Genomic DNA, 27,626 nt, shown 5'->3' on the forward strand with positions numbered 1-27,626 from the left:
AAAATTCCCATCCCCTGCCATGGGCAAGGAGGAGGACGGCTGGAATCTCATCCTTTTCCTGCCGGGAGGTCATATCGTGGTTTTCCAGCAGAGGGGGAAATAGGATCACTTGTTCCAGCGCCGAGCTGCTTGCTCTGTCTTTCACTCCCGGCAGGAACCAGGGGTTTAGGAAAAGGCAGCGTTATTGATTGATCCTTGCATTCCAAAACCCAACTCTTGCTGTGGCTGTTTAGGAGCCCAGGGAGGTACCCACATCAAAGGTCTGGAGATCAGCCCCATCAAAGCACTGTAGGACCCAAGAAAATGAATTTAGAAGCCTTGCAAAGTGTCAGGTATTTTCTCTGCCCAAGCCACAAGGTTGTGTCTGCAGTGTGGCCCCGAGCCCACACTTAAGTGCATTTCTTTTAGCAATATAGCCAATGTACCTTTTTTTTAGAAATATAGCTAATGTAATCCCTTGTGTGCTCAAAGCCAGGGGTTTACTCTGGTGAAAGATCCCTTCCCAGAGCAGTTCTGGTGTTGGAACCCAGGAAATTCCTCTGGCTGCCCTGGAGGGCTCCAGCGGACTCAGAGGCCTCAGCACGGAGCCCAAGACCACTGTGCCTTTGATCTTGACCCGTGGAAAAAATTACCAACCTTTATAGGAAGAATTGCAAGTCAAGAAAGTTTAAGTAGAATGATAGTGAATTCATCACAGGGTGAAAATGTAGAATTTTGGGGTTTTAGAATGGGGGTTCAGGGAGCAAGATGGAGGAATCTGGGCATGTCCAGTCCTTTCTCCTTCTTCTTCTTGGCCTCCATTTTCTGCAGTGATGTTGGCACTTTTGGGTTGGTTTAGAGTAGAAGCTCACTGTCTAACATAGGTGATAGGTATTGGGAAGTAATTGTAAATATTGTAAATGTAGATTTTTTTAATAAAAGATAACATCACCCCCTGGGGGCGGGCAGAGTGCCTCTGTCTGTCACAGACATCTTTTATGAAGAATCCTTTCCTTAGGATTTTTCCTCCTGAGAAGCTGAGAGGCCTCAGGAACAAAATGTGAACAATGGTTATCTGCTGCTGTGGAATGCAACAGGTGCATCTGTGATTGGCCCATATTAAATGTTTGTAATTAATGGCCAATCACAGCCCAGCTGGCTCAGATAGAGAGTCCAAGACACAGCCTTTGTTATCATTCTTTCCTATTCTATTCTTATCTGCCCTGATTTTAGATATGATTTTAGAGTTGTGAGTGAGGAATTGTGTGTCTTTTAATTCAAGGGTTCTTCAGTGTCAGGGAGAGAGCTCTGGGTGTGAACAGCCACAAAGTGAGGATGTGAGCCCACTGCCCACCCCAGCCTGCTCACAGCCCTTTTTCCATGCCCCTGAAGTCTCCACGGCTCATCCTCCTGGATGTGAGTCCATCACCATGGACAGCACAGCCAGCGCTGCAAGCCAGAGGTCCAGAAGCTTAATTCAGGTTTGGAGTGAAGGATCCAAAACAAACATTTCAGACACGTTCAATTCAAAACGTTCTAAATGGAACCATAGCTTTTATATGTACATATATATATATATATCTCACTTTTGGAACACATCACCTCTGAGAAAGGCTCTTTAATTTCACCTCTAACGTGGAGTGCCTTTCTAGCTGCTTAAATCTCTCCCCCAGACGACCTCACCTATCAGGGAGAAATTGGTGTTGTGCCTGATTGCACAAACCAGCCCAGCCTTTTACCTGGGAGATGTGCCACAAATAACTTCCATTATATACAGGGGGTGTTTCTGATGCTGCTCTCAGGAAAAAAAAAAAAGAAGATATAATGCTTCGACAGCCTTGCTTAGATGCTGAGGAGGCACTTGGCTGTGCAAAACAGCCATTTGTATCACAGGACAGCCCAGGTTGGGATGGAAACCAGTGGAGTGCATCCCCACCAGATCTCTATAAGCATGGACAGAACCTTTTTATGTCCTTCTGTCTTTCCAGCCACCTGCAGAGAGGCTGTGATGTGCAATGGGAAGCTGGCATCGCCTCAGGCCAGTTACATTTCCCTGCTTCTTCTCCCAGGCTAAAGCAATTTAGGCTTAATAGTATATTAAAAAAATATTAAACCCCTTATTGGAGTTCTTCTTGCACAGGCAAAGAGAGGAGAAGGACTTTCTGAGCCCATCTGCAGTGCATTAGTAGGTAAAGGATTGCATTAAGGTATTCCCCAAGGTCACACAAGGGCACTGCTCATTTCATTTCAACACTGAGTTTACCCCTGTGCTGCATTTCTTAGCAAAGACAAACCCCAGGGTCACTCTGAACTTTAATTACATGAAAATAATGTGCTAAGAGGTCCTTTCATTTTGATAATTTACAATACCAGCCATTGAAATGAGCTTTGCAATTGATTTGGGAAATACACAAAATGACACTTCCAGCCCAGCCTTTTGTGGACACAGGACAATTCACTGTCTATTTAACAGCCATAATAGCCCAAGACCAGACTTTCCTACAATAATTACACTTTCCCTTGAATTTATTGAGGTTCAAACTTCCAGTTGTCTGCTGGGAACACTTCATTTATACACAAAGCATCTCAGGCTGCTTATGCAGAAGTAAAAGCAGGGGGAAACAGACACTTGTTTGAACACACAAATCCTCTTAGATCTCTTACTCTTTTTTTAACTGATACCTAATGAAGATACAGATTCCTGGTGCATTTTTGTGCCTGCACAGGGCTCTTAGGGGCATTTTGGAGGCTGTGAAATCTTGAAGAAACAGCTGTGAGGCTGTGGTGTTTGTGAGGGTCCCCAGGACAAGGTGAGAGATGAGAATCTGACTCCAAGTTCTCAGAAGGCTGATTTATTATTTTATGATATTATACTGAAGAATGCTCTACTAAAACTATACTAAAGAAAGAGAAAGGAGACATCAGAAGACTTCACAAGAATGATAAAGAAAAACCCGTGACTCCTCAGAGCGTCGACACAGCTGGACCATGATTGGTCATTACATTAAAACAATTCACAGGCTGAATAAACAATCTCCAAATCACATTCCAAAGCAGCAAAACAGGGAGAAGCTGAAGCTTCCCAGGAGAAGAAATCCTGGCAAAGGGATTTTTCAGAAAGTATCAACTTGGGCTATGATCCAGTGTCTTTCCCATGGCCATTTTTATTTTCTTCTTACACGAAAGAACTAAAAATTGTCATCTTGTGACTATTATCTCAAAAATAAGTATCCTGTGGTGTTGTTGCTTTCTGTGGTATTGCTTTCCTACACTTGTGCACATCCACTAAGATTTCACCCAGCTAAAAGCATTAGAGCCACCACGAGCAGATGGGTTTGCACAAGGTGGCCACAACAATTTCACATGTAGGGGACATTTCTCTCCCCTAAAATCACTTTAGAAAACAAGGAATTTGATTTTCACATTGCAGTGGCTGTGTAGGGCCATCCTAAAGCCAGGTGATCACTCACATCAGCTTTAGAGGTGGGAAACTGCCTCGTGGGGCTGGCGAGGGGAGGAAGCTGAACTGACATTTCCTTCGTGTATCTGCAAGGTACCCACTCCTCAGAACACAATTTTGTGCTAATCTCCAATTTGCTGTACTGGGAAGCTTTTCCCTGGTCAGCAACCACACACATCAAAATTACAGGGAAGTCACAGTGGGAAATAACACCAGTTTCCTCCTCCTTCAAATTAAAAGGAGGGTGCAGGCTGGGTAAGAATCACACTGCTGCAATAGGATTGATTGAGTTTAATGTGGAAACAGTTGCACAGTTTAATATATTTCCTTGCCAGAAAACTGGGAATTTGTTTCCAAAAGGGCAAAGGCCTCTGGGATGTGTCCTGATTCTTTGTGATTGGATCTGTGCTGCTGTCAATGATTTACTGCAGCATTTTGGAGCCTGGTGGGCTCCATGCTCCTTCCAGCAGCCCTGAAAAGTTGAAAGCTTTGTTTTGCAGCTGATCTGCAGCAGACATCCACGTATGGCAGAGCAATGTGGTGGGGCCTGGCTCAGCTCTGTGCCTGGATCCTGACTGTGTGCTCACTGGCTTTGACACCAGCCCAGGCGTGCAGGGAGCTCCAGGCACTGCCTTCCCACAGGTAAGTCTGGTCCCTTCCCCTCTTTTCCATGCAGGAATTACCAGCACATCAATCAGCCCATCAGTTTGACTCAAGGCATGTGCACAAAGCTACCAGGAAAAAAAAAAAAAAATTAAAAATTGGCAGCTGTCCAAAGCCCAAGCCAGGCATCATAATTCCTTCTTAAAGGAACTGTTTGCACAATGATTTTCCTTTTACAGATGACTATTAAGCCTTCTTAAACTTCCTTACCAAAATTAGCAGGCTGGGTTTGGGCACTTGAAATGAATTCTCTACACAGGATGATTTATGAGTTAATATTTTTCATATTCTTTTGCATTCTAATTATTTTACACTCGACAACACGAAGTTAACAAGTGCATGTGAATAACCCAGTTTTCAGTCCAAGCCAGATCCTCATTCCTCAGGTTTTTTTTTTTTTTCCCCCATGAACAATATTATTAACCTATCCAAGTGTCACTTGGGCTTTGAAGGAAAAGAATAAACAAGTTACATTTTTTCTAAAGCTACAGTGTCATGATAGGGAAAGGGCGGAGGGTTTTTTTCTACAGCTATTAATTTCAAGCTTGTTGTAAAGGCAAATATGATTTAGGAGGATCAAAAAAAGGTATCAGTGATAATTGGAACATGGAGACAAGGAGAAGGCAGAAAGGAAAAAACTGTGGCAGTGATACACTTAATTATGAAGGCTTATTCCGATAATCCCTTTTGAAAATGAACAAAGACAAGATTTTTGATGTTTGATGAACTTATCAAACAAGGCAGAGTAATGAAGAGGTAAATGTAAAATCCAATCGAAGGTGAGCCAATTAAGTACTTTGGGAAGTGCTGAAGGATGCAGCCACAAATCCTCCTGTCACAGCAAAAAGGCATCAATACCTGCATGTCCTCCAGCCCTGGGTTCCTGCAGGCTCTGGGTTTTCACCTCACACAGGATCTGCACCCACAGGCTCCCTTACTTGTTCAGTAAATCTCTCGTGCCCAGCCTCTGATGAATCCCCCATGAGCTCCATACCTCTGCTAATTATCAATATTTCTCTTTCGACTGCAGTCTTGTAAGCAAAACAGACTGCTCATTAGTTAATCACCAAAATAATAATAAAAATAGTAATGTTCTGACTCGGAATAAACCTTTAAAATGGTTTGAAGGCTGCGGCAAACACAGGGTTGTGTTTGCATGGCACAGGTTGCTCCTCAAGACAAAGAAATGCCTCAAACAAATGAAGCTTTTAGGAGCAGAGACAGACCTAGAGATTGTAATGACTGGGCTGGGAGGCAGGAGAAGTGTTTTCTGGCTGTTGTGTAATGATATTCAGAGTATGCGCAGAGAGTCCGACCCAAGAGCCACCACAATACCATACCTTTGCCCTTTTCTCCTTTCAAAAATATTCCTTTAGTTGTTTTCTTCTCCTCGGAATTTGTGTATTTTGATTTAGAAATGCTCAACCAACAAATTTCTTAGTCAAGATCTTTGTACCTTGTTCTCTCAGCACTGTTGGTGCTCTAACAATTCCCAGCCCTCCACAAAGCCCATGGAAAGCAGGATCTGATTTCACACCAGGAAAAATCCTGTCCATGAGCCCACATGGGTGTAAAGAAAGTGACATCAAAACAGGCTCAGGAGTGATAAATATCCCTGCTTCTGGAGTTTGGGATGTGCTTCTTAATAGAAAGGCAAAAAATTAGCTTTCCTCTAAAACCTGTCTCTTCAGGACATTCCTTCTGTTTACTCAGGATGATTGGTCACATAAATATATATATATATATATAATTGCAATCTACCTGTTGGAAAGGGCAAAGATGTCCTGGGAGAGCAGGAATCCCAAGACAAAATCCCCAAGTGCTGCACCTGCTCAATTCTGATGGTGAATACTTGGATGGGACATCTTGGGATGCTTCCCATTTCCTACAAACCAGTTTCCTGGTGGAAAACCACACACACTGAGGTAATTCTCCCCCTTCCAGCCTTCAGCCCCTCTCGAAACACAGCTTCAAAGACCTTAGAGCACTCTTTGTTCCCCTCCCTAGAAGAAGCAGCAGAGATGTTAATTCTCCAGCTCCTGTTGACTGTCAGCTGAGCCAGTGGTCAGGATGGACTGATTGCTTCCCTTGCCAAGAGAAAAAAGTAAGGATCCGCTGTAATGTATTCATTTATCTTCAGATGTGTCTGTGATGAGGATGTACACACATTAATTATATATATATTATACATATTCATCATTCTGAAGCAGCCAGTAAACTCATCCAAATATGATGGAAATGCTCCTCTGCTAGAGAGGCTCTTATTTACCCTGGTGTAAACTGGGGAATAAATTCTTTGGAGGCAGCAGAACAGGCAAAGCAAAATCAAGGCAAATGGTGGAAGAATCAGGCCAGAATGCTTGCCCAAGACTTTCTTCCTTTTCTGTCTGAGATCTAATTAAGTATCCCCTGATTCTTAATGCAAATAGTCCAGCGAAAAGAAATTAGAAGCAGCCTTCATGCATCAGCTCCTGTTCTCATATTTTTATAACATTTCACATATGTCTTCATAGTTTGAGAATTTATTTTCACATACCTGACATAATTTTGCCTTCTACTGAGTTTATCTTATCCCTGCTTTTTTTGTTCCTGTGCTTATAGACAATATATTATCAGTAAATAATATGGCTTTTCTCCCTTTCTTTTTTCCCCCCTTCCTAGTTTAAAGAGCAGCAATTCCCATTAATAATCCATCAGAAATGTTTCAGGATCAGTGTTGTAATTAGTGTCTGTGTCCATCTGAGCCTGGTGCACTGCAGGACCAAGCATATGCAGCTGGAAAAATGCCATATTTTTCCAAGGTATAAAACAGAGATATTTTTTAAACAGCCATTCTAAGTTCACATGTACGAACTCCAGGCAAACCTGAGCTCCCAGCTCTCTGCTGACCTTCCTGTCTTTATCACACACAAAGTCTTCAAGCCACACACACACATAAATTAGGAATGCCTATTGAAGACGATAGTTTTAACATGAATAGCTGTTAAAATGATTGCATTGTGGCCTGCGGAGGGGATTTCTGTGTGTCACACACGTGGCTGTGTCTCTGCAGCACCGGTACCGGCGGCTGGAGCGGCCGGCAGAGTTCGGAGGGCGACGCTGCGCTGGGCACCTCTGGGATGAGCAAGCCTGCCGAGCTGAGACACCCTGCTCGGGGCCACCAGGGTGTGGGCAGGACTTCCAGTGCAAGGAAACGGGTGAGTGACCCCGGCACAAACACCTGACAAAGAGGTTTTGGTCCTTCCTGGGGTCTCGGGTTGTTGGTTGTTAATTGCAGCCCCAAGATGTGCAGGATGTCTCTGTTTCAGCCCGCGTGACTGAAGAACAAGTCTGGACTCTTCAGTTTTCTTAAAGTTGTTTATTAATTCTTATCTATAAAATTTTCTTTCTGCCCAGACAAGGTCTGCTCAGCCAGGCAGCCACAGGCACTCTGACTGCCCTCAGGGCGGTGTTGTCTTTTTATACTATAAACTATGTATAACATATTTACACTGAATTCCCAATACCTATCACCTATGTTAGACAGTGCACTTCTACTCTAGACCAATCCCAAAGTGCCAACATCACTGCAGAAAATGGAGACCAAGAAGAAGAAGGAGAAAGGCCAGACATGCCCAAGTTTCTCCATCTTGTCCCCATAACCGCCATTCCAAAAATCCTAAAATCTACATTTTCACCCTGTGATAATTTCACTATTATACTATTCAAACCTCTGTGACTTTCAGGTCCTCATACAAAGCTGGTAACTTGCTCCAGGGGTCATAATCAAATCCCCAGGTGCTCTGGGCTGTGTGCCAGGGTCTCTGAGCCCCCCGGCGGGGTCCTTGGCAACTCTGGGCACCCGGAGGGATGTACTGAGTTCTGACACTGGGGGTATCAGTCCCCTGCCCCGGGCAGCAGGAGGGTGAACCAGTACAAGAGAAAGCAGGGAATTTCCCCTCTTCAGTGTTTTTTCCCCCCACTTTTACAGAAATCCATCCCTGCTGCACTCAGATTTGGGTAGGAGAGAAGGCTGTGTGGCATGGAGAATGTGAATGCTTCAGTGGAACAAAGAGTGTAGGAATATTCTGCTCTAAGTGCTGTTCTGTGTGCTCACACTCCGCTACCACAGCACACCACGTTCTCCCCTGCTAGAGACAGAGTTCAATCATCAATCCAACCAGCAATCTGTTGGGGTGATTTAGTTATTTTTAGCCACCTCCAGCTCTGAGGATCAGGATATAAAACGGCTGTTCTCTGAAAGTTTGACTAGCTTTGACAGGTTTTTGTTTCTACACAAATGGTCCTAACTTCCTTCCTGAGCATTTAACGAAAATTCGATCAAAATTTGGAGCCACAGGCCAGCTCTGTGACCAGCTTATCAGCTGGAGCAGGTTATCATCACTGCACTGGGGTAAATTAAGCAGTGCCAGTCCCCTCCTCAAGGCTTTCTCCACGCTCCCAGAAGCAAAAACCCTTCCACATTGCCTTTCCTGCAAATACCCACTCTTGCAATTAATTATGGCAATAAACTCCCCCAGTGCCTCCCGCGAAGAGGAAACCTTGCACTTTAATAAGATGGCGTTGACTTCCTTAAGCTAAGGGGTGAAGCTATTCCTACAGCAACTTTCCAAGAATGGAATTTTAGAAAATAAAGCCAGGGCAGCGAGGTGACCTTTCCTTGATTCCCACCTGACAGAAGCTCATGGGAGTGGCCAGCTTGGACTCTGTGCTGTGTTTAGGTCCCAGAAGCTTGGAAAAGCCAATTCCTCATGGAATAACGCTGTGCTTAACACGCAGCATGACTTCTTGTGGCCTTGAGATGGGGGTGAAAAACAGCCCAATCAATGCAAGCTGGCAGCCAGGATTTCTGGAGGGGGGATAAGCCACCGCCTGCATCTGTGCACTTTAGGGCGCTGCATTCAACGGCATCTCGTGTGCAACGGAGACTGGGACTGCAGAGATGGCTCTGATGAGGATAATTGTGAGGATGAAGATGTTGAAAGCCCTTGTGAACATCTGTTCCCAATCCCAGGGGTGGAAAAAATAGTCCAAGGGTGAGTAATTAATCAATAGCTGCTCCTCTCGCAATCAAAACAGGATTATGTTTCTTATATTGCTCTTCCTTAGTGATAGCAGTGATCCATGAATTGATAAGGGGCTGTACCCAAAGGGGAGGTGCTGTCCCAAGTGACCATGGGTGGCAATGAGAGTTCATTCCAGCTTTTATTTCTATCCTCTGTCTCAGATCTATTACCTGACCACAGTGCTAGTGATGCCCTTTTATACTCCTGAAAAAGTAGATCCCAGTTATCTCATGGCTTTCTCCAATTGTTAAAGGTAAGAGACTAAAGCAAACAGCAGACTTTGGAGATGCAGCACCCTGCTGGCATTCACCCTTAAGGAGATTTAGCTCCAGGATTTAGGATTTCAGAGCACAGATTCAAGGCAAAGAGCCTGAGCTCCACATGAGTATATGTAAATACTCCTATCAATGAAAAGTGTTTCCCTGCTCGGTTTCAAATTTTGATTAGGTAATACAGGCAAAAGAGAAATCCAGAATCAAATGAAACTGAAAAACAAATTGTGACTGTGACACTTGGAGAACACAGCCCTGTCTGTGGCAGACGGATTGGGATGAGATGATCTTGAAGGTCCCTGCCAGCCCAAACCATTCCAGGAATTTATGAACATGGGCTGCAGGATGAGGATGGAGCCAGCCATTGTGTAACTTTCCCATCAGCTCAATCCAACACTCTCTGGGGTCCATGAGATAAATGTCACCCTGGCCCGGGGTCTGGGAGGGTCCATCAAAAGTTTTACAAGGCATGCATTAATTACCACTGAGAACCCTGTTTAATTCTGCTCTCTGGAGTGTTTCTCCTGCAGAACACACAAAAGCAGTGGCATTTGCTATCTTAGTCCTAAAGGTTGCTCTTCCCTGTTGAGAAGAGCAGTGCTGCTGCTAGTTTGAATAAAGCTTTCACTTTGGGCCATGCAATTACATGGAATACTAAGTAATAGGAGGGATTTCAGAGGGCAGCAGCTGTGAGGGCTGGAGAGCAGGAAGAAGGAGGAATAAGGAAATAATAAGTGACAGACTTGGCAAAGCACAGGCTTCATGTCTAGGGAGGGTGTTAACTACCCTGAGAAACGGGACCATTATTAAAAAGAAAGAGATTAAATTAAGACAGAAAATAATTGCAGAGAATGCCAGGAAGCACTTTGTGACAATGAGATGCATTAGGCTCAAGAGGAACCTGGAGGAATTCCAGGACTTTGGGACTTTCATAGCTGCGCTTGCTGGGAGGGGCTGGGCAACTTCACTGATTTCTTCCATTTCTTGCATGTGAGCCCAAAGGAATGCCTTGCAAATAAAATGGCTGTTTGCCTCCTGGTAGCTTTGGGAAGGAGACAGCAAGGAGATAACAAACCCAACCCAGCCTTAAGCTCTATTCCAGTTCCTCAGGAGGCCTGAGGATGGATAACCTGGTGGTAGAGATATCAGCATCAGGAGAATCTGTGACAGAGACCGAGGCAATAAAACCAGAGTGATGGATAAATTCCTTGTGAAAAACGTCAATCACTTGTTTTTAAAATTTTTAAAGTTTAATAGTAATAAAATAGTTATAAAACTAGTAATGTAATTAGAGTAATAATAATTTGGACAATTTGGATTAGGACAATACGAAACAATAGAAACAAAGAGTTATGGACATCCGGGTACCTTCTTCTGGGCAAAACAAGCCCGAAAAAGGACCCACATTAACAGAGGATTAATCTTTAAAAGCAACAGCCTGTTGCATAGCCATACATTTCATACGTGATGCATAAATTCCATTCAAACAAAGGATTCTGTCTGGTCAGTGTCAGCTTCTTCCTCTTAATCCTAACAGCATCTTCATGACTGAGCAAGGCAGGAAGAAGTTAGTTTCTTAAAATGGAGCAATAAATTCTCTTTCTCTGAAAGATTTGGGTGTCCTGTGGCTGCTATCTGGCGCAAGTACCTCATTCCTTTCTTAAAAAAAATATCCCACATACATACTTCCTCTTTTAACTACAAAAGTTACCTATTTTAACTACAAAACTACATTTACCATACTGTCAAAATGTTAATACAGCACTACTAACCAATACAACAAAATAGATATGGTAAATATCTGCGTAGAGCCACATAAAATGCACTTTTCGCACTCCTCTCTCCAAGGTACAACATCCTGACAGAGGAAGGGAGGCAGAACATTTATGACCCGGGGTATTTTGGAGGGTTCTGTGAGTACGTGTACAACGGGGAGTGGCGGGAGCTGCGCTACGACGCCGCCTGCGAGCGCCTGCACTATGGGGATGATGAGAAGTATTTCCGCAAGCCCTACAACCTCCATCTGTACCAGTTCCTGGTGAGTTCCTGGCCTGCAGGAGGCCAAATTTAGCAGCAATTCCTAAGCAAAACAGCCAGACTTCCTCTCGGGATTTCTGTTGGTCACAGTGACCCTGGGATGCGTTAGAAAGTCTCTTTTCCCAGCCCGGCTGTCAAAGAAGGAGTCAGAATTCTTTTATTCTTGTTCTCAAGGTTGTTTATTGTTTCTTATCTATAAAATTCTTTCTCTGGGCTGCCAAGGTCCATTCAGCAGGACAGACAGAGGCACACTAGTGTTATCTTTGATTCTAAAAACTACCTGTACATTATTTACCATAACTTCCCAAAACCTATCACCTAGGTTAGACAGTGAGTTTCTCCTCTAAACCAATCCAAAAGTGCCACCATCACAGCAGAAGATGGAGGCCAAGAAGAAGAAGGAGAAAGGAGTGGACACACACCCAGATTCCTCCATCTTGCCTCCTGAACCCCCGTTCTAAAAACCCCAAAATTCTACATTTTCACCCTGTGATAAATTCACTATCATTCTGCTTAAACTTTCTTGACTTGTAATTCTTTACATACATAAAACTTGGTAATTCTTTGCATACATAAAACTTGGTAATTTTTTCCATGGGTCAAGATCAAAGGCACAGGGGTCTTGGGCTCTGTGCCAAGGTCTCTGAGCCCCTTGGCAGGGTCTTGAGTCCTCCAGGGCAGCCAGAGGAATTTCCTGGGTTCTGACAATGTCCCACATTCTGTCAGTAGTTGTCTTTAAGGTACCCCAGCAGGCACTCGATGTATAAATGTTGGTCTATGGTGCCTCAAGGAATGCACCTGCTGCATCATCCAGGCATCCCCACTGCTTCCTCTGGCCAGGCAGAGCCAAGTGAGAGGTGTTTTCTCTAAATTCTGCTATTAATGAGCTGTAGAACTTGCACAGGCCTTCTGCTTCTCTAGGGTTGGAGCTGTCCATGTGTAAAATGGTAACAATGCTGCTGGTTCAATCTCTGAAAGCATTTTAAGTCTACAATTGGCACAAATCTGAATTCTGAGCGAGACAGGGATCCTGCAACCCATCACCAGGGATCACAACACCTACAGTCTATACGGTCATGTCTGATGTTGGACACTGATCCAAGCAGAGCAAGGATTCAGTTTGGGTCTCCCACATCCTAAGTGGGTGCCTTGGCCACTCTGTTAAACATTTATCGTGTTTTTGACATGAATGAATGAAAACACATTATTCCTGGGAAATATTACTCAATGCAAGTAGTTTTCATGCCCTCCCAGCAGGCAGAGTCCCTTAGTCCCCACTTTGAAAATGGGGCTGGCTTTTTACAGAGCTGGCAAATGACAGAGCTCAGGCTCAGCAGAGCTGCTCGAGTCCACGTGCCAGCAAAGCAGAGCTGTCAAGGAAAAGGTCACTTCTCTAAAACACAGGCAAAACAATGTTTGTTTTCTAGCCTTGCCATTGTAAATAGATGTTGAATTTTTCTTTCCCTAAATAAATTCATCCAGAAGCAGGCTGGAGAGAGAAAAAAAAAAAAAATCAGTCCAAATCATTAGGATTTGGTGGAGCTGTAAGGAACTGGAAGGAAGGTTTTATAATGAGAAGTGTCAGGCTGTCTTAATAGCTACCATTACCAACTCTGGCTTTGAGTGGCTAAACACAGACCTTTCCCCTGCTTGGAGATGGAAGAAGCAAAATGCTTGGCTTTATCCACATTTCTCACATATTTCCAAATGAAATGGCACGGGACTTGATTCCTTATTCCACACTCACTGAAGTCAGTGCTGGTGCTGTCAGGAGCATCATGGGCTTTAACAGTGGTATTCTTTCAAGAAATAGAGATTAAAAAGGAGGGGAAGTCCCTGAAAAATTAATGTCTGCTTCTTTCATTTAGGCTCATGCTGATTCTGGGTTTGCTTTTGAGTTTTACGACGATTCAAAGGACCTGCTTGACGCCCTTAAAAGTGATAAATCCAAAACAACAGGCTTCACCATTGGAATTGGGCCTGGAGGTTCAGATGTCATGCTAAACCTGGGCCTCACTTTATCAGGTGGGAAAGGATCCCTGAAGAACTTCACACAATATGATGCAAAGGTAAAAAAAACCAAACCAAGCAGATCAGTGATGCATCTGCTCCAGTCACATCATCTGTGCATGGCATGGTCTGGCTGTAACTTATGTCAGTTTATTCTCTCAATTACATTTTTCAACACAGGGTAATTGTACCTTAATTTGTTCATGTAATTGCAAATGTATGATCGTTAGGAATCCTGTTTGCTGTTCCTGGTATGTTTCAGCAAACAGGGAATGGGAATAAAATTGAATTACGGAGTGCCACGGCACATGTCATCTCACCCCATCCTGTTTCATGGCTACACTGAGCACATAAATAAAAAAATGCTTGAAAGTGACAATGAGGGAGGAGGGAATATCAAGATGCTGATCAAAACAATTATCCTCAAGGAATGATCTCTAGTAGCAAATATATCTTGCTCAAATTAATACGAGCTGCCTCGTGACAGGGAAATGGTCTACTTTTAACAAGAGGTTAAAATACCACAGTGAGAAAAATAGCACCTGATAATAGGGTGTACTTCTCACAGAGGGCTTGCATCATGGACTGGCAGGGATGACCCCTTTCCAATCTAATAACATGAGTGCTGGTATTTCCCACATTTACTGTGCCCCATCTCCACTTCTCTCCGGGCTGCTGACAGAAAACAATAAAGAAGAATTACTTTGATGGTGTTCCGAGTTAAAATGCCCTTAAAAGCTGTTTGAAATGAGCACCATTGTAGTATTTACTGTGCCCTTGTCCAGACTCACATGATGTTTGCGGCTAAATGATGATCAGTTATTGGAGGAATCATTTAAAGGGCTGCTCGTGTTGCAGTGGAGACTTGTGCAAAGCAATGGCAAATACAGAGGTGGAGCTTTGGAGCTGGTGGTATATCCAGGAAATTCTCCCTCCATCAGCATCTTTCTGGCCAAGGAATCTCCTCTCTGCTGGGCTGGGCTTGACCCTTGTGCTTTGCTATTCATTGAGTTTGTGAAAAAAGCAAAAAGGGAATAAACAGTATGGAAAGGAAACTGGAAAAAGAAATTGCAGAAATGGAGAATGGAGGGGAATCATGTGGAGCCCAACTCTGATCATATTCACACATCAATAAAACACCCATAGTATCCAACTCCCCAAGGCCCTCCACCTCCACAGCAAATCAGACTTTAAAAAGAGAATTACCATTATTTCATTTAAATCAGGCTTGTTTTCATGCACGCACTGACAGTGAGAGATTCAGGCTTTCCCCCGCAAGTCTAAAGCCCAGAAATTCACTTGTTTAAATTCATGTTGACTGCAGCTCCTCTCTCCTTTACCTGCAGGAGGTTGGGTTCATTAGAGCTGTGACCAAGGTGCAGACAGCCCGCTTCAAGATGAGAAGGGACAACATAGTTTTGGATGAAGATGTGCTGCTCTCCCTGCAGGAGCTCCCAGACACCTACAACTATGGCATGTATGCCAAATTCATCAACGACTACGGCACCCACTTCATGACATCTGGCACCATGGGCGGTGTCTTTGAGTACATCCTCGTCATCAATAAGGAGGAGATGCGAAGAAAAGGTCAGAAAAATCAAAATATATCCTCTGTTCTCAGCTTTCTGCTTTAAAGCTGGTATTTCCACCCTGATGGCATTACTGGCCACGTGGCTTGGGATTACCTTGAGTGTCACCAAATGTGGTTCCTGCTTTGATTTCAGAAGTGTCTGGGTAAGGGTTTGGTCATTAAGGAAGGAACCTGAGCATCATTTTCTCCATTTCTTGCTAATCTTCTCCTAAATCTTGTTATCTTTGTTCACCATGAATGCTTGAAGGCTGCAGAGCCACCGAGAGCTCAGCAAATCAGCACTCTCACATTTCAGCCTGTTCATAGCAAGGGCCACAATTTTCTGTAAATGGAAATACTGCACTGCACTCAGCAATACCTCTGCCACTTCACTCTGCTTAGTGCCACATCTGGAGATTAACAGACCCCTGTTAGCTCCAGTTCTCAACAAATTGGAGTGTATGAGGCTGGAGGGCCCTACCTCTAAATCTCAGTTAGACAAAACACCCACTGCAGACACCGAGAGTCTGGGAATTGCCATTGATAGCAAGCCAAAAATGTTACATTTTTCCTAATCAAAAACATGGGATACAGAACAATAATATGGCTCAATAAGCAGGTTGTCAACTTTTGTAAAGGTGTCAACAATGCAATAAATCCCATTTCCCCTTGGGGCCATCACTCTGCTGTGCTGAAGGTGCCACTGCCTTGGTAACTCCAGGCCAGACACTGATGAAGAAGGAAATTGTGATCTTGGACAACAGGTGCAAATTGCTGTAATTTCAGTAATTTCAATAATTTTCATGGTTCTGCCCCAGATTCTGCCTCTGGTCTGAAATGGTTGGGCCCCATCAGCATTAGGATAACTATGCACTCCATATTGCACATTAACCATGCCAATTTTTCCACAAGAAATTACTGATTGAGAGAATTTTCATCAAGTTCCTGAACTTCCAATGTTTGGAAACATGATGCCTCTTCAAATTACTCCTTCAGTTTGAAGGGTGAGTGATATGGAAGAGAACAAGGTCTTGGCAAGCAAGACTTCAGGAAGCAGACTGCCAATTTCAGAGGAAGAATTAATCAAGAGCATGTGGAGGGAGGCTATTATTTCACTTTATCTTGTGCTTGCTGTGTATATAAGGAGATTTACTGCTACAAGATGCCTTATCTTAGGAAACAAGGATACTGAAGTCCAGCAAAAGACAAAAATGCACCCCAGTAGAGATGCAATTTTCATTCTAATGCAGCACCGTTCTGTAATTTTCATCTAATCCAGGCTCTGCCAGAAAGTCCACCCTTACAAAGCCAGCAGTGCTCTGTGTCACACAGTGCTGACCCAGAAGGACCCACCTGCAGTGTCTGATATGCCACTGTCTGAAAGAATTTAGCAAAAAAAGCCCTGATTTCTCTAATGTTGATCACAGCCATGCTTGGAGGCTGTGTTTGCACGAGGATTATCCTCCTTCCCTGAGGAATGGTTAGGATCAGGATACAAGTGCTCAAGTCTTAAAATCAGAGCTTCCTAAGATGAGTCTGAAGCTCTGCAGATGCATCACTGAGCCCCCACAGGGCTGCTTTAGGTCAACCACTGCATCCTCAGGGCCCACCCAGCCCACCAGGCTGCTTGCTAAATGCTCTGGAACACAGAATATTCATTTTTTAATAGACCAGTGACTAATGCACAAACTCAGGAAAAAGATCCCTTGGCTGAGTCCTCCCTAAATGAGACACAGCTTAGGTGGTCACTGAGCATCTGGCTCGGACTTTGAGCATTAGGAAACCTGAATTTTGAAAATGAAATCACCTCCTGTGTTTAGGTATCCACAGCTCAGTGCAGAGCTCAGGGCTGCAGTTTTGTTGCCAGACCCATTCCCAGCTTTCAGGCTGCAAGGGCTTATATGGATGTGGTCATGAGTGAAATAAATACATATGTCAGAGCGAGGTCCCTCGTTGCTCTGCCATCAATATTTTTCATTACTCGTTTTTAAAATAGATTGTTATGGTTCTATTATTTAGCAGAAAACAGTATAATGTGTTCACACATTACAAGAACATTTATGGGAGGAACATTATGCGTGGAGTAAATTAGAGTCTTCATATATTCTGATTAATTCAAAATGCAGCAGTAAATCTTATCACTCAAGCACATTTAACTATCGCAAATTATATCATATAAAACAAAAAAAACCCCTATCAGGACTCCCCCCTCAAGCACTAATATTTACTGAGGCCACCCTTTTGCAGTGATAACCACTTTTCATTTATCAAGACTCGATCTCGCCACGACCAATGGCGAATGGTATCGACAGCCCCTCGCTGAACATAATTACTCAAGAGGAACCATGGCAAATCAATTAATCAGGGTGTTCCTAAAGTTTAATTTTATGGCACTCCAGCACCAAGATAAGCAATCACTCATGCTGCTTTGGGTGAGTGAACTTTACCCACTGTGTTTACAACTGTTGAACAGTTTAGTACAAGTAATTGAGTGCTACACGTTTAATCTTTCTCAAGGGCCCAGTTTTGCAGTGGGATGCAGTTCCCAGTTCAGGTCTGGAGCGTGTTTCAGCTCTCACCAGTTTGCAGGCCCTTTCTCAGGACGCTGAGTTCCTAAGCAGGGTTTGGATCCACCAGGCCGAGGAGCAGATCTGTGTCCTAGTGAGCTTCTCCTGTAGGGAGGGAAGAAGGGAACAAGCTTGCAGGTGACACCCAGAGGGACCTGGGCAAGCTCTGGGCCCTTGGGAACCCCATGAGGTCCAGCAAGGCCACGTGCAGGTGGTGGAAGGGCATTCTGCCCCGCTGGTGAGGCCTCATTTGCAGTGTTGCATCTGGGATCCCTTGCACAGCAAGTCCAGAGGAGGCCACAAAGCTGATTAAAGGAGTGGGAAACCTCTCCCATGAGAAAAGGCTGAGGGAATTTATGTTTTTCAGCCTGGATTTTTCTTATCCAGGCTTCAGTGAGACCTCACTGCAACCTTCCAGTGCTTAAAAGACATTACAAAGACAGGTTTTAATCAGGGCCTGTTGTCACAGGACAAGGTGGGATGGTTTTAAACTAAGAGGGCCAATGTAGATTAAAGAAGCCATGTTTTACAATGAGTTTGGTGAAACACTGTTGTCTGAAGAGGTGGTGGATGCCCCATCCCTGGGCACACTCAAGGCCAGGTTGGATGGGGCTCTGAACAAATTTGTGTAGCTGAAGATGTCCCTGCCCATGAGGGAGAGGGGCTGGACCAGATGGACCTTAAAGGTCCCTTTTAACCCACCCCACTCCATAACCCCACAAAACCAGAGCCAAGAGTGTTTGGGCAATATTTTAAACACAACAAGGCAAGGCCCTGCTCCCCAGTGCTGAGGGGAGGCTATTCAGCAGACAGTGCTCCAGGGTGGCACTTGGACACAGGTTTCAACTTCAGACCATCAAACCACAACACACAAACCCCACTGACCTCTGTGCCTCCTTTCAAAACCACTCCATGCATCACCAGGCTTCTTTGGAAAACACTCTAAGGTCCCCTTGACAAAAAAGAGCAATATAAAAGTTACCTGTTACTTACAATACCTGCATTTACTGAAATCAACGGACTTTTTAACTACTAGAGGACAGCCTTATATTTGCAGTACACTCAAGTGCTTACATAAAACCAGGCTGTATGAAATATGCACATTGCTTACCTTGGTGAAACCACCTCATTAGTTCCCTTCTCCTCTCTGCAGTTGCTTCATGGCTCTCCAGTTACATATTTTCATGATGTATGTGGTGGTGGAGCTGGCAGCAGCAGGCAGGAAAGCTCTGGCAGCTCTCAGCACACACACCTTTCCTAAGGTACTCCCGAAGGTGCTGCTTAACCCATTAATGATCAGATTCCTAAACTGATCTGATTTTTAACCATTAATGATCTGATTTCCTAAATTCAGATCCTGAATTTAGGAAAATTAGTGAGGATCTATTGATTTCAGCTGCTGTTCCTGGCTTTAGTTATGAGTTAGTCTGTGAAAAAACCAAAAGTTTGTTGTTAAATACATAGATCAAACAGTGCCTGAAGCCTTAAGATTTTTACTTTCTTCTAATATTTCCTAAGGAAATTATTTTTACACTTAATATATGATAGGTCCAATATACCCCAATAAAATATTGGGGTTTTCCACGGTCTTCTGCCCAAAACACCTTTTGACTTCAAAATACAAGCCATGAAAGTAACTGAATCTTTTCTTCAATGATAGAAAAGAGAAGTAGGAAAATGAATACCACGAGTCACTGGATTTACCTGTCTGCTTTCTGCTTTGCAGCCATCAGCATGGAGCAGATAAGTGCCTGTGTTGGGCTGTCCCTTGGCATTACAGCCAGCAAGGAGAACCTGGATCTGGGTGTAACCCTGAAACACTCTGACTGCAAGCAGAAAGGATTCCTGAAAACTGGTACAGCAGCAGGGCTGGGGTCTCCTGAGGCTCCTTGGGTCACTTGTTTTGGGCACAGAGATTTGTGTAGGGTCACACAAGGTGTGAGGATGGGAGCTCTGGTGCCATCCCCCAGGCAAGGTGGGACTACAGAAAATTTGGGTTCACGTCTCCAGGAGTATTGGTCCCTTCTTAAAAGAGCAGGAATTAATGCAGCAATATATCTGGATTAGAAACAGAGGCTGTGGGGTGGCTGGGAGGCTGCAGTCCACAGCAGTGACAGACTGAGTCAAAATTGACTCTAAAAAGTACTCAAAGAGTGTAGGAACCCCCAGATTTGCACATTTCCTAATGAGCTATAGTCAGTGTGACCTATTGCCCATGCCCTACCCAGAAACCAAGGCTGGAGGAGTTCAGGTGTTATCAGCTTAGAGGATTTGGGATGCTCAAGTTGTCACCCTGTGATAAGGTGGCAGGGCTCACCCCACAAGCAGAGAGCACTGAGCTCACATCGATCCTGGGAGGCAGCCCCTGACAGCACAATTGATCTCCCCTCCACTGAGCAGTTTCTGCAGCCTTTTTTTGTGGAAACAGCAGCTGAATAATACCTGTGCAATTCCACTCTGCAGATGCTGGGAGCCACAGTGCAGTTGTGGAAGATATTATTCCCCGGATTAGAGGGGGAGATACCAGTTCCAGTGGAGGGCTCCTGAAGAGTTGGGATGGCCAAATGTATCGTCACTGGGGCAGGTCATTAAAATATAATCCTGCTGTTATTGATTTCCAGGTAAGGCTTTTCTGCAGTTGAAGAAACTCTGCTGCTCTAAGGAATGAAAGTGTAGTCGAGCAGATCATTTCGTATTTTTATTGTGATCCCATCACAGAACAAGATTAAATGTAATGGGCCACTGATCTGGTAACCTCTTATTCATTTCACAATGGGGAGTACATCTCCCACTGACTGCATCCACAGGGAGACAGACAAGGAGCTTAATGCTGGATTAGCACCAGGTTAAGTTTCTGACGTGTTCCCCAACGGCTTCACAATGAATTGCAGTTGTATTCATCCCTGGTATTCTCCCTGATGCTGTCCACCCTCCTGTATGAGCAGGGCACTCACAGGGGGCTGGGGAAGGTGTTTTGTTACCCAACAAAAGCTCTGCAAAGACAGCCCTCCTCCAGGAGTTCTCTGAGCAGGGAGCTCCTGGTTACTTTGTCAGGTGGGTCCTGCCTTTCTCCACACTCCAAAAAGAAAGTCTGTGGCCATAAAAATCAGCGAGGCTCTATTCTCCCTTTTGTTTCACTGGGTGCCCCATAAAATGGGAAGATCAGTGAAGCATCTTATAGGGCTTCTGAGGGAGAGGAGATGGGTGCAAGCAGAGGGGATGGAAAGGGACAGAAAAGAGTGATCCTACAAACAAATAATCCAGGGTTGAGCTGGCAGAGGCACGAGGGGGTGGCCACAACTCCTCAGCTGTGGTCAACAGGACCACAAGTACCCCAAGATGCCAAGATCACCAGCCTGCTCCAGGAGAAGCTGTGGAGGGTGAGGGAAGTATCTCTGTCATCGCAGGGACATGCTGCCATTTCTATCCCTCTTGTCTTCATTTGAAAGCAGATCTGAAAGCTCTGACAGAGAGTGGGAGAAGGAAAAATGGATTTGGGAATTATCTGTGTTATTGGCAGGGCAAGAAGGACTGTGCAAACTTCCCTGGGCAGCAGCAGAAAGATCTGATAACAGAGAAATGCTTTCAGTTCCAGCTGCAGGTTATTCACCTTTTTGCACAAGTTCACATTAATTCTGGGCAAGATTTCTTGCAGTTTTCCAGTAAACCATGCTCTGACCTTTCTATTTTCCAGTAAACCATGCACTGACCTCTCCAGAGCTCCCTGCAACCAGAGGGGCCACTCCAGCAGCTCTTATCTGCAGTCCCCTCAGTTTGTCAAACAGGCTTGTGCAAATTTGCCCAAGAGCTCTTCCCAAAGCCCAGCTGAGCCTGATCCTCCCCCGAAATCACTCTCACAGAGCTGACACCCAGCTCTTCCCTGGAACAAATTCCTGGCCTAGGGAGCGTTTGCCCAGATGCATCGACGGACAAATGTAAATAAGTGTCCTCACACAGTCCCAAGTTTTTAGCTTTAATACTCATTGAATATCAATATTCAGTTGGGAAAGTTATAATTGCTGCCCAGACTGGATTATTTTTGCTGACTGGTATATAGGAAGTGGATCTTGCTGCTGGAAAATATGATGAGTGAGTTACATTCCCAAAGCTGTAGATGACAGTATTATTTCACTACATCAAAGGGCAAAAGATATATAGGCAAAATTCCTCATTCTCAGCATTTACTGGGTATTTCACAATCTGGCCACTGCAAGGGATAGGATGGCAATAAATTTTGATGATGCCCTCTGTCCAAAGCTCTTACCAAAACATTTTCTTCAAAAAGGCAAAAAGCATGCAAGAATCTCAGGGACTGTGACAGCACTAAGAAATCAGTCCAAAAAATGGGCTTACTGGGGTGTTTTAATTTATCATTCCAATCCCTACTAAAACCCCAAAGCATGTCCAGAAAAGCCAATCCCACACAAACCCCCAAGATGAGGAAGGTTTTGGAACGGTGGCTCCTCACTGGGGCAGCACCACATTTGCATGATGCACATGCAGCTGTCGAGGAAGACAAATGAGTTTTTCCCCGAATCCTGAATTTATCCAGCAATGTCACAGCATCCCAGTCGATGCCCAGCTGAAATTGTTCTCATGCCATCCATCTCCATCCCTGTAGCTGCAGCCCATCCACGAAATCCTGCGCAGGAGCAACCTCGGCCACATGGAGAGCAAAGAGCAGCACCTGAGGAGGGCTCTGGGTGAGTTCCTGCAGGAATTCAGCCCCTGTCGCTGCAGGCCCTGCCTCAACAACGGGGAGCCCGTGCTGCTGGGGGACAGCTGCTCCTGCCACTGCCGCCCTGGGGACCGAGGGGCCGCCTGCCAGCACAGCCAGCGCCCAGGTGAGAGCCCAGAGGGGTGGATTTCCCTCTCCACCTGGCTAATCTAACAGCATCCACACATCAATCCCTTCTGTGTTTTGTGGCTGGGTTATCTCGGGTTTCTGGTTGTTAATTGCTGCCCCGAGATGTGCAGGACGTCTCTGTTTCGGCCCGCGCAGCTGAAGAACGAATCAGAGTTCTTCAGCTTTTGCTCTTGAAGTTGTTTATTAATTCTTATCTGTAAAATTTTCTTTCTGCCCATCCGAGATCTGCTCAGCCAGGCAACACACCCTGAGGTGGTGTTGTCCTTTTATACTACAAACTACATATAACATATTTACAGTTAATTCCCAACACCTATCACCTATGTTAGACAGTGAATTTCTATTCTAAATCAATCCCAAAGTGCCAGCATCACTGCAGAAAATGGAGAACAAGAAGAAGAAGGCGAAAGGCTAGACATGCCCAAGTTCCTCCATCTTGTCCCCATAACCCCCATTCCAAAAATCCTAAAACCTACATTTTCACCCTGTGATAATTTTATTATTATACTATTTAAACTTCTGTGACTTTCAGGTCCTCATACAAAGCTGGTAACTTGCTCCAGGGGTCATAATCAAATCCCCAGGTGTTCTAGGCTGTGTGCCAGGGTCTCCAAGCCCCCAGAGGTGTCCTTGGCAACTCTGGACACCCAGAGGGATGTACTGAGTTCTGACAGGTTATGTCAAACAGCTCAGGGGATGGGGGAATGGGTTTAAATTGAAAAAGAGCAGAGTTAGGTTGGATATGAAGAAGATCTTCCCTGTATGGGTGGTGAGGCCCTGGCATGGGTTGTCCCATGGCAGTGTCCAAGGTGAGGTTGGACAGGGCTTGGAGCAGCCTGGGATAGTGGAAGGTGTCCCTGCCCATGCAGAGGGGTTGGAATGAGATGTTCCCGTCCAATCCAAACCATTCTGTAATTTGTTATTACTATAAATAGAGATAGTAATAATAAATTTAATTGCCGGATTAAATCAAGCCTCTGGAGGGCTTGTGGCATCCCACTAAGGATGGCTGCTCCAAGGAGGGGAGCACAAACCTCAGCAGGCAGGGAGGGAAGGGGAAAGGCTCAGGTGAAGGAACTGCTCACACAACTCACCATCAAAAAAGCTGTTTTAGTAAAAAACTGCTAGATTTTTTACATTGCCAGATTTCCCACCCCTTCCTGGGATGCATTTTGACTAGAGTGTCTATTTTGGGGTGAAAAAAAAATGTTTTTCCAAAGTGACAGGCTTATATTTATGTTTTCTTTGTCACTTTCTATACTATCCTAAAAAGTTAAGTGGGTAGCAAAAAAAGCCAGGGTCGGAACAGGCTCTTTCATTTCCAAAAAAAGTTGCAGCTCTCTCTGGATATTTTTGTCCTGATTCATGATGACAAAAAAGAAAAAAAAAATTCTAAATCTCAGCACATGAAACTGGCAGAAAAATCCATCTTGAGAGCAGTTCCACCAGGCAGAGCTCCAGGCCTTCAGCCGTGGGCTCATCACTGGGGTCTCACCAGTGGGAAATCAAAGCTGTGATGAGACAGGGAATTGGAGCAGAGCTGGGGAGATGGTTTGTGAGGCTGAATGCCAATCTTTGCTTCAGTGACTGCAAAGTGTTTTTTTAAAAAAAGCTCAGGTTCTTTAAGTTGTCTCCAAATCTCAGGAACTTGCTTGGGAAGCCATCAAAGCAGAGCACTGGACCAGCCAGCCTTGTGCTCCTTGATTTTAGCAACAGTGGGGACAGGCGCACTTCTAAACTCCTGGGCAATTTTTAATTTCAAATTTTCAGTAGCAAAACTAATTTCAGACCAAACTAATTTTATTTTTTAAAAGCACAATGTTCCAGCAGATGGAAAACACAGCTTCGCAGCCAGCACTAAGTAAGAGCACACACATCCATTTGCACTGTCTGGATTAATAAAGTGCCCAAGCCAGGCTTGAAGGCCAGATGAGTAAATAAAAAACGACAGTAAATGACAGCCATCAAGCATTCCCATCATTCAGGAGCACCACCATAATCCATAGTATCGACCACTCCTGACAACTCAGTCTGTACTGTAATGAAAAAGCTTTGAAATGACCCATCTCCAAAGGGACTTTCCACAACATCCCCACAGCTTTAGGGGACTTCTGTCCCTTTACCTTGGTCAGAGGCAGGAAGTTGCTGCAGAGAGAGCTGTGAGCTGTGCTTTGGGAAAGGAAAACCAGAGGGTTTCAGACGAGATGGGCAAGAAAGAGCTGTTGGTGTTTTGTGGGGTGGTGTTCACAGAGGTCTTAGGATGAGGGAAGAGACGAGAATGTTGACCCCATGTTTCAGAAGGCTTGATTTATTATTTTATTATATATATTACATTAAAACTATACTAAAAGAACAGAAGAAAGGATTTCATCAGAAGGCTAGCTAAGAATAGAAAAAGAAGAATGATAACAAAAGCTTGTGTCTTGGATGGAGAGTCCACGCCAGCTGACTGTGATTGGCCATTAATTAGAAACAACCACATGAGACCAATCACAGATGCACCTAATCATTGTTTACATTTTGTTCCTGAGGCCTCTCAGCTTCTCAGAAGAAAAAATCCTAAGGAAAGGATTTTTCAGAAAATATCATGGCTACAGTTTGGGGTGATGCTGATTCATCTCCCCTGGCTTCAAAGCGCCTTGATCTCAACAGGCTGGGCCTGGCTGCCAGAGAGCAGGGAGTCCATATCCAGAGAAGCTTCAGCCAGACCTGAAATCCCTTTTATTTTGTTTGTTTTTCCCTTTCTCTCTGCGTGTCCCAGGTGGTGAGACGGACGGGCGCTGGAGCTGCTGGTCGGGCTGGTCCCCGTGCCAGGCGGGGACGGCGCGGCGCAGCCGGCACTGCTCCAACCCTGCCCCGCAGCACGGCGGGCAGCCCTGTGCTGGCAGGGACCTCCAGAGCAGAGCCTGCTGAGAGCACAGTGTGCCTGGCATGGGGAGCCTTGGAACCTGAGCTGGGCCAGAAATACTCCAGGCGTGTGATGGAATTAACCCCTGGGAGGAATCATTGACCGGGGACGCGGTTCTGCATCTGCTGGATTCACTGTGTGAAACCTGACTAAGTGCTCCCGTGGTTTTGCCCCACTAGATGTGAGGGGAGCTCCACCAGATAAGATGGTTTTACCCCACCAGATGTGATGGTTTTGCCTCATCAGATGTGATGGTTTTGCCCCAACAGTGCCCAGCATCACTGCTGCAGCATGGGAGATGCCACAGAACCCACCCAAAGGAGGTGGAGCTGCTGGGTGACCACCGGGCTGCAGCATGTCATGAAATAAATTCACTGTGAGTGTTTACACAACTGAGCTTGACTCCCAGGGAGTTTATATATTTTCCTTTGGGAAACACAGGAAGAGCTCACCATCCCTGCAGTTGGTATTGACATATGTACCACGAAACTTTTGTAAGTTGGCACTGTCAGATCTGTAAGTCCAGCATATTGGCCAGGGCTGCCTTGGCAGCAAAGCCATATGCTGCTCTGCATGGAGAAGGCTTCAGCCTAAAGATGCTGAAGCATCCTTGCAGAATGCAAGCCCAAGCTGATGAGGAATTTTAAATAAATAAATAAATAAAGCAATAAATAGAGAGGCTCGAAGGCAACCGTTGGGCAGAGGATGTTCCCACACAAGCAAAGGCTTTTCCCCTGTAAGATCAGTGATGAATTGACTATTAGCACGCAGGCATTTTATCTCCCAGGCACACAGAGCCTGAGAAGATGCTAACAGGCTGCTTGATTTAAGGGGCTTTTTTGAATGTGAGACGTAAATCTCAGCACAAGAATGCACACAGTATTGAACTGTGTCCAGAGAGCAGGGAGAGAGCCTGCAGCTCCCTGTTCTTAATGAACTGCCACAAAAACCTGGGATGGACGGGAGGCCAATGGCACTTCATTTTACTGAGCTTTTCATTGCAGGGGGAGAAGGGGGGGGAAAAAAAAGCCCTGAGAAGGAATCAGGCATTATGAACAACAACAGCACCAAAACCTCAAAGCACAAAGCAGCCCTTCTGTAGGCATTTGAATGGAGAGAGGGAGCAGAAAGGAATGGTGGTTTAGAGAAAGAAATTGCTCAGGTGCTTGGAAATGCTTGTTTTTCAACTGTGTGTCAGTGGGGATTTACAGGCTGACACTCAGCTGATGTAAATCAGTGTTGCCCCTTCGCTGCAGCTGATTTATGGCACCTGAAGACCTGGCCCCATATTTTCTTTTGTGGGCATGTTTGCCAAAGGCCAATTTTTTCACCACTTTTTTTTTTTTTTTGCTTGTAAATGAAACTAGGGGCTGAAAACAACAAACCATGCTGTCTCAACTCCTGAGATGGATTGTTCTGTGAAAAAATCCCTTTGCTGGGGGGCAAAGCTATGGCCTTTTGGGCCAACCTTGCTATTCCAGGTGAAGGAGCTGTTCACCCAGAGAGGAATTTGCTCCCAAGGGTTTGAATTTGGGGTCTTCTATGTTAGGAAATGCAGCAGCACGAAGCACCCCTGGATCAGTGGGACTTGGACATCCAAAGAAATGTGAAATGTAGGATCACAACAGGTGATTTAATGAATTTTATTTGGCATTAGGCTGCCTGCTTATGTGGGAACATGAGACAGGGCTCTTACACCAAGGACCAGGCTGGATCACAAGCAATTCTTACCTTTACATTGACTTCTTAGGACTCAGGAAAATGCCTGCAAGTAAATGAGTACAAAGTCACCTCAGTCAGAAAACCAAGTACGCTTCTTTTTTGACCAGAGGGGAGAAATTAATGAACAGAAAGATCTGATGCCTTGGAGGCTGGGAAAAGATGGGGCCTGCAGGAAAACAACCTGCATCCTCAGCTTTTAGAGCTGTTTCTGAAAGGGTAAATCACAGAAGAACCACCCCAAAAAAAAAGAAAAGGAAAAAAAAAAAAGAAATAATAATTCCAAGTGATTAAAGAAACTGCATGCAAAATCCCACCACGAAACATATAAATAAAAGCAGAAAAGCTATGTTTTGCCTGCAATTGTTAATTTTCCTCACCTCACAGCCCAAGGCACTGAGACACAAACCCAAGGGCTTTCTCCAAACACCAAAGGCAGGTGGGGAGTGCCCCTCTCCTCCCTTTCCACCCCAGGGCTCAAACATCCACATGCTGAAACCCAGGAGCA

The 27,626-nt window shown here is 44.8% G+C and overlaps 1 protein-coding gene and 1 long non-coding RNA gene across 3 annotated transcripts; one reads left to right on the forward strand and one right to left on the reverse strand.

Annotated features, from left to right (window-relative positions):
• The first annotated feature begins 3,850 nt into the window (after nucleotides 1-3,850).
• Nucleotides 3,851-25,791, forward strand: C8A (complement C8 alpha chain). 2 transcript variants are annotated; one of them, XM_063166183.1, is made up of 11 exons: nucleotides 3,851-4,081; nucleotides 6,110-6,206; nucleotides 7,155-7,299; nucleotides 8,994-9,138; nucleotides 11,289-11,478; nucleotides 13,346-13,546; nucleotides 14,834-15,074; nucleotides 19,351-19,479; nucleotides 20,088-20,245; nucleotides 22,246-22,468; nucleotides 25,253-25,791. In XM_063166183.1, exons 1-11 carry the CDS (start codon nucleotides 3,975-3,977, stop codon nucleotides 25,402-25,404), a joined length of 1,788 nt encoding a protein of 595 aa, XP_063022253.1. In that variant the 5' UTR covers nucleotides 3,851-3,974; the 3' UTR covers nucleotides 25,405-25,791. The 2 variants fall into 2 exon arrangements, with proteins under 2 accessions (XP_063022253.1, XP_063022252.1); XM_063166182.1 differs by lacking the exon at nucleotides 25,253-25,791 and having other exon boundaries at nucleotides 6,047-6,206; nucleotides 22,246-22,809.
• LOC134423292 (uncharacterized) lies at nucleotides 4,145-18,699 on the reverse strand. Its single transcript, XR_010029045.1, has 3 exons — nucleotides 18,510-18,699; nucleotides 17,637-17,729; nucleotides 4,145-4,170 (listed from the first exon to the last, which is right to left on the reverse strand). It is a non-coding gene; the product is annotated as an uncharacterized LOC134423292 (long non-coding RNA).
• Nucleotides 25,792-27,626: the final 1,835 nt, after the last annotated feature.

This window comes from Melospiza melodia, chromosome 11, assembly GCF_035770615.1.
Source record: "Melospiza melodia melodia isolate bMelMel2 chromosome 11, bMelMel2.pri, whole genome shotgun sequence".
Lineage (NCBI taxonomy): Eukaryota > Metazoa > Chordata > Aves > Passeriformes > Passerellidae > Melospiza > Melospiza melodia.